Source organism: Monopterus albus, unplaced genomic scaffold (genome assembly GCF_001952655.1).
Source record: "Monopterus albus unplaced genomic scaffold, M_albus_1.0 scaffold45.1, whole genome shotgun sequence".
NCBI lineage: Eukaryota > Metazoa > Chordata > Actinopteri > Synbranchiformes > Synbranchidae > Monopterus > Monopterus albus.
Window position 1 is genome coordinate 2,965,723 of NW_018127925.1, and position 12,759 is coordinate 2,978,481.

General features: G+C 39.9%; 1 protein-coding gene and 1 long non-coding RNA gene across 5 annotated transcripts in view; both read left to right on the forward strand.

Moving 5' to 3' along the window:
* The window catches only part of dscaml1 (Down syndrome cell adhesion molecule like 1), a 99,497-nt gene extending 90,585 nt beyond the window's left edge, over positions 1–8,912 (forward strand). For 2 of the 3 annotated variants that reach the window (XM_020600162.1, XM_020600161.1), the window contains exons 26-35: positions 378–566; positions 1,323–1,451; positions 1,667–1,825; positions 1,971–2,126; positions 2,288–2,318; positions 2,460–2,578; positions 2,737–2,889; positions 3,766–3,960; positions 4,132–4,440; positions 5,111–5,621. In XM_020600162.1, coding sequence (XP_020455818.1) covers positions 378–566; positions 1,323–1,451; positions 1,667–1,825; positions 1,971–2,126; positions 2,288–2,318; positions 2,460–2,578; positions 2,737–2,889; positions 3,766–3,960; positions 4,132–4,440; positions 5,111–5,526 — 1,856 coding nt within the window. In that variant the 3' untranslated portion in view covers positions 5,527–5,621. Of the gene's footprint in view, positions 1–377; positions 567–1,322; positions 1,452–1,666; positions 1,826–1,970; positions 2,127–2,287; positions 2,319–2,459; positions 2,579–2,736; positions 2,890–3,765; positions 3,961–4,131; positions 4,441–5,110 lie in introns of all 3 variants that reach the window. The other variant, XM_020600163.1, reaches the window with a different exon arrangement.
* Positions 8,913–11,572: 2,660 nt separating this feature from the next.
* On the forward strand, positions 11,573–12,656 carry LOC109960261 (uncharacterized). 2 transcript variants are annotated; one of them, XR_002274968.1, is made up of 4 exons: positions 11,573–11,614; positions 11,748–11,826; positions 12,092–12,145; positions 12,564–12,656. It is a non-coding gene; the product is annotated as an uncharacterized LOC109960261 (long non-coding RNA). The 2 variants fall into 2 exon arrangements; XR_002274967.1 differs by having other exon boundaries at positions 11,748–12,145.
* Positions 12,657–12,759: the final 103 nt, after the last annotated feature.

Sequence of the window (12,759 nt, forward strand, 5' to 3'; positions counted from 1 at the left end):
GAGATGGAGGATTAGATTGAAAGTGTCAGAGAGCAGGAGTGAGTTGGCTCTCCATGGCAGCTGATTAAAAAAACAGTCACCATATTGCCTACCCTCATTTGCATACATGCTCAGTCAGCGCCATCCCAGTCTTGGGGTGTGTAGGTAACTAATGGCGGCATAAACAGAGCATAGAGTGTCCTCCAATCAGGGCCTATTTGGGCAAGAAAACTGTGGTCCCTCACTGCCATCCTGTGGAGAGCAATGGTACCAACGTTAGAAAGTTTAGCAGGGTTAGTGCAGAAAGATCTTTGTCTTACTGTAACTGTAAAACAGAGAATTATGTAACAAGCAAGAAAATGATTTTTGTGTGCATGTCTTTTTTTGTGTGTGTTTAGGTTTTGTGCTGCAGTACTCTGTGGACAACACAGAGGAATGGAAAGATGTTTTCATCAGTTCTAGTGAGCGCTCCTTCAAACTGGACAACCTGCGCTGTGGCACCTGGTATAAAGTAAAGCTGGCTGCCAAGAACAGCGTCGGTGCTGGACGCATCAGTGAGATCATTGAGGCGAAGACCCACGGGCGAGGTGAGAAGCCAAAAGTGGAGGGTGAAGGGACTTAGTGTGCATGGAGAACGGTGAATTTTATGGATGTCCTTTTAGCAAAGTAGCAGACATCCCTTTTGTGTGATGGGCTAGGTGCTGAGGAATAACGGTCTGAATGGCAAATTCCATGGCCTAAAATGTCTATAGGCCACATCTGAGAGGCCCCTGTGGTGCTGTCATAATGAAGCTTTAACTACTAATGTACATAGCATTCATCCAACAATATTAGGAACATTAGAACCTGAAACCACAAAAAATCTTTCATCCTTTACATTTCAACACAGAAAATACTTCTGAAATTGTAATTACAAAAGCGATTGCTGTCCTAAAGGATCAAACGTCACCCCTTTGTTTATATCACTCATAAGAGGTGCTAACACATTTCTAGTCTTTCTTTTTTTTTGGTGTTCCATTTTGATTAAAGTTATAAATATTCTCCACAATCTTAACATTCGAATGAGAAAAACTAATTAAAACATCATGTCTTCTATCACAGGTGAGTTATTTTGGGTGGATAAATACATATATATTGATTATTATTATTAAACAATATTTAATATAGTTAGTAGGATATTTTTGGAACACTCACTCTCAGTTTGTTTGCAGTAGTTATAAGAGATTTCCAGTATTGCTGAACTGCCTGGACCTGCTTATACCGTTTTATCTTCCCTGAGCACCTACTATATGCTATAACATATGTCATTTCTTTAATACATCACCGTTGGGCTTCTTTTACAGAGCCCCAGTTCAACAAGGATCAGCCAGTCTTCACCCACATTAACTCCAGCCACGCCCGCCTCAACCTGCAGGGCTGGGCCAGTGGAGGTTGTCCGATCAGCGCCGTCACACTAGAGTTTAGACCAAAAGGTGAGTCTTTGCTTTTTCAGTTTGCAGTTGTTGGTGATATTTGGAGATACTGAGGAGCAAGTCCACTAGAAATAAAAGAATCTTAGTTAAATCAGACATGTGACAGAAAGAAGTGAGTAGTTAATAACCGAGATAATGTTCCATCTTTTTTATGGAAATCAAGGAGAAAGAAAAAAGATTAGGAGACTCAACATTGGCATGTGTACTTGTTGCAGGCACATGGGCATGGCAGAGTGTGCGTACCAATGCTACCACAGATGTGTTCCTGGCAGAGCTGCGTGAGGCCACCTGGTATGAGCTGAAGATGAAAGCATGTAACAGCGCAGGCTGTGGCAACCAGAGCTCCCAGTTTGCAACACTGGATTATGATGGCAGTGAGTTGAAGACTTTCTTTGTCTGGCAATCCATCTGGATAAATTGTTTTGTCTACTAATAATAAGAAATTAATTAACCTGGGTGCCTTAGAATGTTGTCGTGAAAGGGCAGTAACTAATCTCTACTCCTCCCGGGCGTGTGCAGGCACAATCCCACCGATAAAATCTCCCCTGGAAAAGAACGATGATGTCAAGAAGTTGTTTTCTATTGGCTGTCCTGTCATCTTGGTCACTCTGGGCGTTGCACTGCTCTTCATCATTCGCAAGAAACGCAAAGAAAAGAGGCTGAAGAGACTAAGAGGTGAGAAAACTAAAAGGAAAGAAGTGGTAGGAATGAACTGGCTATGAGAGCAAAACAGTTTTCAGTTTCCTGAAGCAGGTTTTAGAGAGAATTGTGAAGTTGTATTTATTTTAAAGACTGATTTGCATGTCAGAAAAAAAAAGGTTCTTTGCTTTCTCTAGATGCCAAAAGCCTAGCAGAGATGCTGATCAGGTAAGAACCACTAGTTCCTAGTCGTCCTCACCACAACTGAAATATTATTATAGTGTGACAGATGATCCATTTCACAAATCCACATTTTTGCATTTTCTCAAAACCATAAATGTTTGTGCTTGTCTTGTATTTGTGGATTAGTAAAAACAACCGCAGCTTTGACACCCCAGTGAAGGGACCTCCTCAGGGCCCGCGGTTACACATCGACATTCCCAGAGTGCAGCTGCTAATTGAGGATAAAGAAGGCATCAAGCAAATCGGTGCGAGAGAGAGTTATCGCGTGTGTTGATGTATCCATGCATGAGCAGAGGATCAAATGATCTTCATGCCTTATGAACGTTGAAAGGCATTAGACATTTATTCAGTTGCTTAACCTACAACACCTGCTTTTTTGTAATATTTATTCTCTGACTCACAGGTGAGGACAAGGCCACTATCCCTGTGACAGACACAGAGTTCAACCAGACTGGGAACCCTCAGAGCTTCTGCACGGGTGTGTCTGTCCATCACCCCGCCCTCATCCAGAACACTGGTCCTTTAATTGACATGTCAGACATCAGACCAGGAACCAGTAAGTACTTTCTCTTCAGCTTCCATCAGGCAGATGCACAGACATGCCTGCCCTTTCACCCTCTGACTTGATAAGTGTCCTTTTTGCAAGGCAGGTTTTTTCTAACAATTTTTAATGTTATATTTTAATTTTTTAATTATTTTCATTGTGGCTAATTGCATAAAATTTCAATTAAAAGCGTGCTGCAACTATGCCTGACAACAAAACTATGACTTATCATTAAATGCGTGTTAGGCTCATAGGCCTGCAACAACAAGGAATTGTGCAAATATGTGATTCCTGCACTGTTGACGTGTATTTTCATACTGAGTTTGGCAAAATCTTTAAGTTGTGGCCCAGTAAATGATCTGTTCTTACTCCTGTGACACAAATATCTGTTGTTGTTGGCAAGCCAGCTGTCATTTCAATATAATAATCCAAGTCTCAGAGCATAGACACTCTATGCTCTGTTTAGCTCAGATTCAGAAGTTTAACCATTCGTCTGATTTTGTTGTAGTTACATGTTATTTTGCCTCAGATCTTAAACAGGCTTACACTGCAAGTAGTTTTTTTTATATAAACAACTGCTGGTAAGAGGGGTGCCCTCTTTTTTTTAGCTTGTAGCCCATATTCCCTTCTCATTATAACAGGATCATAGATACATTTTGCCCATTTTCTTGCCTTTTTTGACCAATTGTCAGGAATAATCATGAATGAACTGTATCTTTACCTTCACTTATGAGCTTTTGAAATATTTTTCGTGATCTGTTAAAATCCACTGTGGACCAGAACATGAAGAGAAGCCTGCTTTTTGTAAATACTTGTTCATTTTCCAGGCTTGAAACAGCTTCTGTAAATAAGCACATTCTTCTTACTTCTTCATCCGCTTCCCATCAGACCCAGTGTCAAGAAAGAGCGTTAAATCAGCCCACAGCATCAGGAACCGCTACTCCAGTCAGTGGACTCTGACCAAGTGTCAGGCATCTACGCCAGCTCGCACTCTCACCTCAGACTGGCGCACAGTTGGTTCCCAGCATGGCATCACCGTCACAGAGAGTGACAGCTACAGTGCTAGCCTCTCACAGGACACAGGTTGGCACATGGGCAAAATGACACTTACAGCCATTAACATGCACATATAAAAAAGGCTATTTTTCACATGTGGTGGAGAGTGTGTTTTTGCAGTGGACTTCTAATTAGAAAGCATTTGTAAACCGGGATAACCTGCGATCACCTTCATTTTCATTCCTTTCTCTTCCATAGATAAGGGTCGCAACAGCATGGTGTCAACAGAGAGCGCCTCGTCCACCTACGAGGAGCTGGCGAGAGCATATGAGCATGCCAAGCTGGAGGAACACTTGCAGCATGCTAAGTTTGAGATTACAGAGTGCTTTATCTCTGATAGCTCATCTGACCAGATGACCACAGGTACCAACGACAATGCAGACAGCATGACGTCCATGAGCACACCGTCAGAGCCTGGTATCTGCCGTTTCACTGCCTCGCCACCCAAACCCCAGGACTATGACCGTGGCAAGAATGTAGCTGTGCCCATTCCACACCGCGCCAAGAGTAAGTGGTTGCTGACATTTCACATTAAAAATGGCTTGAAATATGATAATTGCTTTAAAACTGCAACTTGTGTTATGAATATATCAGTCAGACTTTATTCACCAAGTATTTGTTTGATATGGGGCAAATGATAATGAAAAACTATACTAAAACAATTAAAGGTACTAGGTTGACAGGGGAAGTAGGGGCCATATGTACATAGTGTGCAAACATTAAGAATTTCATTGTACAGGGAAACAGGTTTCCTAACTGTGCATATGACAAAATAAACACTTTGAACCACACTGCACCAGTAATGTCACCAGTGGTTTAGATAAAAGTTCAGTTCTTTTAGACAAATACATTGTGCAAATATTAAAATCAAATCAAATATATTTAGCACTTAAAAAACATGTTGAACAAAGTACTTCACATAGGCTACATTAAAATAAAGAGCAAGAGACACAGACAATAAAAGATTCTTAAAGGAAACATGTCAACTCCAGTATGATCCAAAGGACTTGGAAAATAAGTTTTTACCAGTGACTTAAGGACGGGCAGATCCACTGCAGATCTAATATTAACAGGCAAACTGCAGCACAGTTTTGGAGCCATTACAGCAAAAGTGCGATCAAATATTCATAGTGTGCACTGTGAATATGAGCATTAACTTAGTACATTTCCCCTCCAGGTGACTACTGCAATCTACCCCTCTACATGAAGTCAGATCCCTTCTTCCGAAAGCAGTCGGAGCATCATGACCCATGTCCAGTAGTCCCACCACGTGAAGCCTCTATTCGTGGCCTGGCCCAGCGGTCATACCACACCCAGGGCCGTCATGTGACTATGGACTCTGCAAAGCAGCAGGCCCTATCCATGGGCCACTCTGGCCTGTCCAACCTCACTTCCTCTGGGGCATCCTCTGGAGGAGGAGCAGGAGGTGGCGGTGGAGGTAGCGGGAGTGGAGGGGCGTCAGCTAGCTCTAGCAGCTCCACACTTCCCCAGAGGACTCTCACCATGCCCGGCTCCTCTGCCTCAGTGGCTCAGAGTGCAGTCGTGCTGCCGCTGCTGGGGCATCATCCTCCTCTGGTGGAGGTGGGGCAGTAGGGGCCACAGGAGGGACCCCTGGAGGTGCCTCCTCATCTTCCTCCAAGATGGGAGGATCCCGAGACTCTCTCCTGGAGAGCAGCTCCTTGGGCTTAGGCAGACTACAGAAGCAGAGGGATGGAGGGGCAGGGGCCTACTCTAAGTCATACACACTGGTGTAGCCTGCCATCACTGCGGCCTGTCACTGTAACACTCGATAGAATGCTGGTCAAGCCAGCTCTTACCTGGAGCCTCTATGGGAAAGTGGGGTGAGGACCATACACCTGCTCAGCTGACCCGTCAGTGCCTGCGCTGTGCCAGGCTGCAGGGGGCTGCTTGGGTTCCCATCGACACTACTGTATGAAAGGGTCAGAGCTGGGTCTCCACAGCACAGGGGTTTGCCTTTCTTTCTGCCTGATTGCTTTCAATTCTTATTGTCATCTTTCTCTAGCTGTTATTTCATCACCCTGGAAATCACTGGCCAGAACATAAATGATTTATTCGTTCACTTCATGTTTTCATTTTCTGCTAAGGACACAGTACTTATGCACAAAATGCTTTCCACGTACACTGTCTTGTCTTCTGGATTGAGGCAGTTGTAGAATGAACCAGGTTGCTTGAGTTTCACATAGAACTGTGTTAAAGTTTGTAGGTTTTTAAATATGTCTGGTCTGTGATGGAAGAAAAGCTCCTATCACAGCATTGTGCCACGGCAGGATGCTTTTACTGTATGCATAAACCATCAACCTTGGTGTTAACACTGGGTCTGAGAGGTTAGTCCATCATGGATTCAGACATTAGAGGCAGTGGAAGGACGTCTCATTACCAGTTTTGAAACGTGGGGAATTTTCTCATCCATGCAATGGATGACACAGCATAGTGCTCTTAATCGATGCTTTTATAAACAGACTCAAAGCAGAAGTGATTAAAAATAAGGTCAAGCATCATCAAGTGAAAAATGAATCCAAACCTTTTTTTTCTCTTTATTTTATGATGATGAAATATAATCTCATGTGCACTAAGAAAATGTTAGAATGGATCCAAGTAACAGAAACCTTCACGAGCCTGCGTGCGTGTGGGTGTATATGTGTAAATATAAATATGTCTACATGTGGCAGGCACACACCAACAGTGGACCTTTTTAAAATCAATCTGTATGCTGACCTCTCGGGCAGATGTCTGTGTCAAAACCAAGTCCCATCTCCCACCCTGTTCGTTTTGTGGAGGGGACATGGACAGTAATGATGATGATGCTGACAATGTAACGGTACGATCCCAATCTGGTCCAACATTTTGAACTTTGTTTTGTTAAGCATGATTGACAGCATTGCTTAGGAAATCCTAAAGAGGAAGGGATTCAAAAGGGAGCAATTAGGAAGGAAGAGGCTCTTTTCTTTCTCTTTTTCTCTTTCACTCCCTCAGCAAAGAAGGAAGAGATTCCCTTATGCATCATGGTGCCACAATGCCATTATTCTTTTGTTTAACACATTTTACCTGTACCCGCTTTGTCCCTTTATATTCTTCCCCACCTTCACTTCTGCCCACCCAGTCCCCCATCATACCCATACAGTATCACTGTAACCTACTGCTAGCATACCAGCTAGTCAAAAAGACAAACTGAGAGATGAGGTCTAATATGCACAGCCAGGAAGGAATGCTGTTTAACATTCAGTGACAACTTGAATGGAGAAATTAAGCATCAGCAAATTAACAGAGATGTAGACAAGAAAAATATCTGTATGAAGCGATCTTGAATTTATGAATGGACAATAACTTTGAGATCATAGACAGAGAGATCAAGTGTTAATAGTGTTAGGGGGGTTACACAGCAGAGAGATACAATTTTTCTTAAAAAAAACATAGTCTTCAAAAGTAAAAGATGTTTTTAAGTCCCTCCACCTCACTGAAATTGATTTTAGCTTTATGCATGGTACTGTATCTGTTCAGTTCCCCCCCACCCCTTTTCTTCTCCCAAAGCTTAATTCCATAACAAAGATTGTTCCAAAAAAAAGAGTTGCTCCAAATGTTTTGCAACTGTAAAACATAACATCAGGGCTCTCGCAATAGAAAAAAGAAAAAGATATGATATATGTTTCTTTTCAAAAGTATGTACATATATATTTCTATTCAAATATATAGCAAATATATGAATATTGAAAAAAGCAGAGAAATATAAAAGCCGTTCTAATTGAATATATATATAAAAGATCACAAGACAATCGCTCAGAGTGAAAACCTACAAGAAGGAAGAAAAAGAAGAGGGAAGGTTAAACGGGTAGCACAACCACGGACAGAGAGGAAGTGGCGTGAACGAAGGTTAAATGGTGCAACTGAGGTTTGAGGAATGATACGGTGACCCCCTTGTGATTTTGTAAATGTTCAAGCTGCGACACCTGTGCGGCAGGTAGCAGCTGAAAGGACAAGCACAGTAGAGTCAAGTTATAGTGTGAGGTTGTGTCGCTGGTTAACTGTGGTCTGTGGCTCAGTGCAGACAGTGTGGTGTTGATAACGAAAACAGTGAAACAAGGACAACCTATACAGTAAGTGAGCCTATTGTAATATGTTGTATTGTACCTTCCAAAGGTGTGTTCACAAACTCAATGCCATTACCTGACTATAGTTAATGAAGACAAACAAACCAACAGGTATCTCTATTTCTTATCTGTGTTATAACAAGTCCTCCCCAAACTCCAGGGCTGCAGGCCAACAAGCATACCACACAGTAAAGAAATGCTTACAGACGTATTCATGCTTCCTCTTATTTTAGATAGCAGAAAAATGCATTTTGCTTTCCACTGATAGTTATGTCTTTCATTTTGGGCTTCATGATTCAAGTTATGCAAATATTTGTTTTGAGGGAAAAAACACATTTGTGAATGAGGCAGATGTATGGCTATTGGATAGAGTGATGACATGAACTCCCGCTCAAACCTGCTTTCTCCAGCTCGTCAGTAAGGTTACTTCTACTGTAAAACACTGACCTACTGTCAGTTTGATTAAAGTAAGTGGAATGTATACGTTTAAGGAAAATTCCACCCTCTGATACTTCTACACCATCGCTGTGTTTATTATCAATCAGTGATGGTTCCACATTGAGTTTTATTTCATGATCATCTATAATATGTGTTTTGTTTCCAATTCCACAAAACCTGAGTTTTTGTGAAGTACAGAGTACTGTGGATTTATTTCAGTGAATGTTTTGTTTATTTATTTACTTATTTATTTGTTGTGTTAGACAGAACTTATCAGACCCAAATTAATGTTTTTATTTCTTTGCACAGAAGTTTAGAGAATTTTTCAGAAGGATTTCAATTCCAGATATTAACCTTTGTGGTCTAATTTAAAGATGGGGATGTAGACTACCTGCTGTTATATGAAAACCTAATACATGTACTGTATAATTATCATTCAAGTATTCATTGACTTTGTGGCAAAAGCATGAATAATGCAAAATGATAATATAGTGTTTATAAATATATCATTTTTATTGATGAATCAAATATTTTATATTTATGAAGCCCAATGTTGTTATCATTTTTTGCACTACTACAGCTATTTAAAAAACATAAAAATTGGCAAAAGGATTTTAAAAAAATGCCATACATTTTTTGTCACAAATTTTTACAAAATCTAAATGCTGAAAATTTAGACAATAAATTGACATAAACAATACAAACATTAGTTGAGACTACAGATATTTTTTATTTCTACTGGTCTCTACTAATTCCTTGGCCTCACATTTGACCAGTTTTCTGAAACATTTACATAGTTTACAAATTTAAAGCGATTGAGGTTGTAATTTTCCTTAAAATAGAACAAAAAAAATTTTCAAACTGACTCGGCCTGTGTTTGTAAGGTCAATTTCACCTGAGACTAACCCAACCTTTTTCACAACGTCCCAACCAATCAGATGTCCCCCTCTCACTGTAACCCTTTGCCCACGTATACAACATAATTTGTACTCCATAATAGAAGACTTGTGTACATAGGAAAGTGTTTTGAATAAATGAGTACTATTTTCAACATCTTCACTAGAAACCAGGGCACAATGTAAACTTTGAACTGACGTTATTGTAATGAAACAGAAAAGGACAATGAGAAACTATAGAATTATACAGACATTGCTTTATCTTGATTTATGGACCAGTTGGAACATGTCAGAATGGACCATGCAGAATTAATTATATGGATTTCTTCTTTTACAGGCCATTTGGTTGCATTGTCTCCTTTTCCGGTTTTTTTTTTTTTAATCTTTTTTTTTTTTGATTTTAACTTTGTCACAAGTTGTTTGATTTAGAGTTTGCCTTTATTATTCCACTTTGTGTGGGGAGGACAGCAGCATTGCATGTTCTGAAACATTTTCTGGTTATAAAAGAAAAAGGGATATGATGAATTGAACAATTTAAAAGGGGGGTGAATTAAAACATTTTAAAAATGCAGAGGTTGTTCCTTAAACTTTTATGGGAAAACGTTGCTTCAATTTGCAATTGCTTGTGTTTAACTCTACATTTTCTTTTCTATGAAAACAAACAAAAACAGAAAAAGAGTACTGAACACCTTGTGCAATAAAGCTATCTTTTTATGAACTGTGATGACCTTCATTCATTCATAATAGCATTTGAGACTAATTGTAAACAGTCCAATCCAGTTTTTACTGTATTTGGAACACTGGGGACTAGATAGATTTGATTGTAAAAGAGTTTGGCACTTTTGTTTTGCACTCGACTGTTTAAAGTTCAAATCAAATCTCGCAGCGGCGAGAGTGCTGAATCCTGAGTCCATCAGGGAGCCACGAATGTTATTGTGTGAAGCATTGGTGTTTGTGTCTGGTTTGGCACTTACTGGAAAGATAAATCTGAGAAAACTTCTTTTACTTTTAACTTATTCTAAGAGTATAACAAGTTTTTAACATTCCGAATTTTTACAATGACTACATAAATAAGCTAACACATTGCCCAAATAACGGTAAGCTTGTTTAATAAAACTTATGTTAGGATAAAGTGAAATATGATTCAGTGACAACTGCTTTATGAGGTCCCAGTATAGAAGACGAGCAGTGCATGGTGGGAGATGTCAACATGTTCCTGACGGACCCAATAGGCCCCTCCTTGGCTGAGCTGGAGATCATGATAGCAGGTGATGCCCAGTGTGCTTATCTTAAAAGTGATTCCAAATCAGAGGCTGAGCAAATATCTATAGTCAGCCTGTGCTGTGGTTTGTACATCTCAATTATTTCCTGTGTATATCTCTTTATATCTGGACTCTATATTCCCCCTGTTTTCTACAGAGCCCATTTACAGAGGCAAGGGCATTGGGAAGGAGGTGACACATGATGATGTGCTACGGTGAGCATCTGATCCTGTCTATCAGAAGGTTTCGAGCAGGAAGACAGCAGCTTAAAGTCACTGCGTAGAAGTTGAAAATTTCCATACCTCTTGAATTACTGTCCATTTTTCTGCAGTTCTGTCTTGTGCAGTGTTCATCACATTTATCTCTGTACAGTATTTATTTGAAACCCCTCTTTATTCATACTAAATATTAGTGGTTTTAGATTTTATTTAAAAAATAAATGGTAGGAATAAGCCACAGTTTTGCCTAAAACATGTCTTGTAACTTTTCTTTTTCCTGTTCCTTCTCCTCAGCACACAGTAAGGCTGCCCTTTAGTGGTGGCACACAGCATTACACCAATCTTAACAAGTGTGACCCATTACTGCCTGCTAGTCAAATGAAGGGCAAATGGTATAAATAGCAATGTATGTACATGGTCACAATTTTTGTAAGCATGTGTAGGAAAGATTTGTATATAAAAACAATTTTTGAACATGTGAAAAAAATCTGTAAACAAATTATGCTACACAAATACACTGAAAACAAGTGTGTTTGTGAACATCTGTGTACAGACAGAAAGCAGCAAATTGCACACACAACTCTATTTAGGAGTACTGCGGTTTAGTGTGAAACACACCTGAATCTGATTGGATAGTAACAGTCCAATCACAGAGCAGAGTCAAAATGTCCAATCAGGTGGTAGCTGGGTTCTTCAAATTAGTCTCCAGTGGTGGTTTTGTAAGTTTGGTTGTAGTAGAGTTTCAAGATGGATGACAGCGGGTCTGTTCTACTACTCAGATGGGTCACATTAGAAAATCACAGTAAACATTTCATGTGTTGCGTTCTGTATGTAGGCAGTGCGCAGGTGCTTCTCTGTTAACACAGTTGTCCAAATTTATGTTTTCTATTCCAGGTGGGATACTTTATCTAGCGTTTGCCGAATGCTAATGTAGGACGTTTGCAAACCTCTGCTAGCAAGAAAATTATCAAGGGTAACGTTAGTCGTCCACTACGCTTGCTTTACTTGAGCCTGTCAATGGTCAGGCTAATTGTGAAACCTGCTCAATCTAGGAGAAATCTTTTAGAGTTGACTTGTAACTTATTCCCTGTTGGATGTGTGTAGTCTTATAGATGAAAGAACTCCTCTAGTTTTACATGTCCAGTGTCTTTTATATCTAATATTAATCGTGCAGCTCAATGAAAACGCTGCATGGAAACTTAAATAGTTTGTTCCTGTATGTTTCCGTCCTGATGAAGACCTGATGAGGTCCAAACCGGTTGGCGTCTTTTTACTGAGATGCCCTGTTACAGGTAAGACATTCAAATTGTTGCTTAAATAACAGTGCAAAGGCTTTAGCAGCGAAATATAGCTAAATTACCAAAAGTAAAAGTAGCACTGTGCATAATAATAATACATTAATGTAGTATATTATTGATTCTAATTTCTGGCTCATTATTGTGTTCATCATTTTAATGCTGTGGCTGGTAAAGGTAGGGATAATTTTAAATGTGAAAGTTTAAACTTCTGGTGAGTAGCTTGAAGTCACATGATTAGGCTTGTACTGTAGTTTCTATTTTATTCATCTAATTGTGAAAAGAAACTGTAAACTCAAGTTATCAAATAAAGCTAATGGAGTATAAAAAGGTATGATAAGATGTGAAGAAGGAGAAACTAAAAATAAGTACAGATGCCTCCATCGCACTTATGTACACTGTTTTTTTCCAACAGAGTTTGATGCTGTTACTACATTAATGTGACTAGTAAGCAGGGCCGGCCCGTGGCATAGGCAGTATAGGCAAATGCTAAGGGCGCCGTACATCCAGGGGGAGCCAGAAATGGAGGAAGAAAAAAAAGTGTAACTTCCACTATTCTTAAAACTAGACTTCAGAAAAGAATAAGCCCACCACATTAATTTAACTGCATA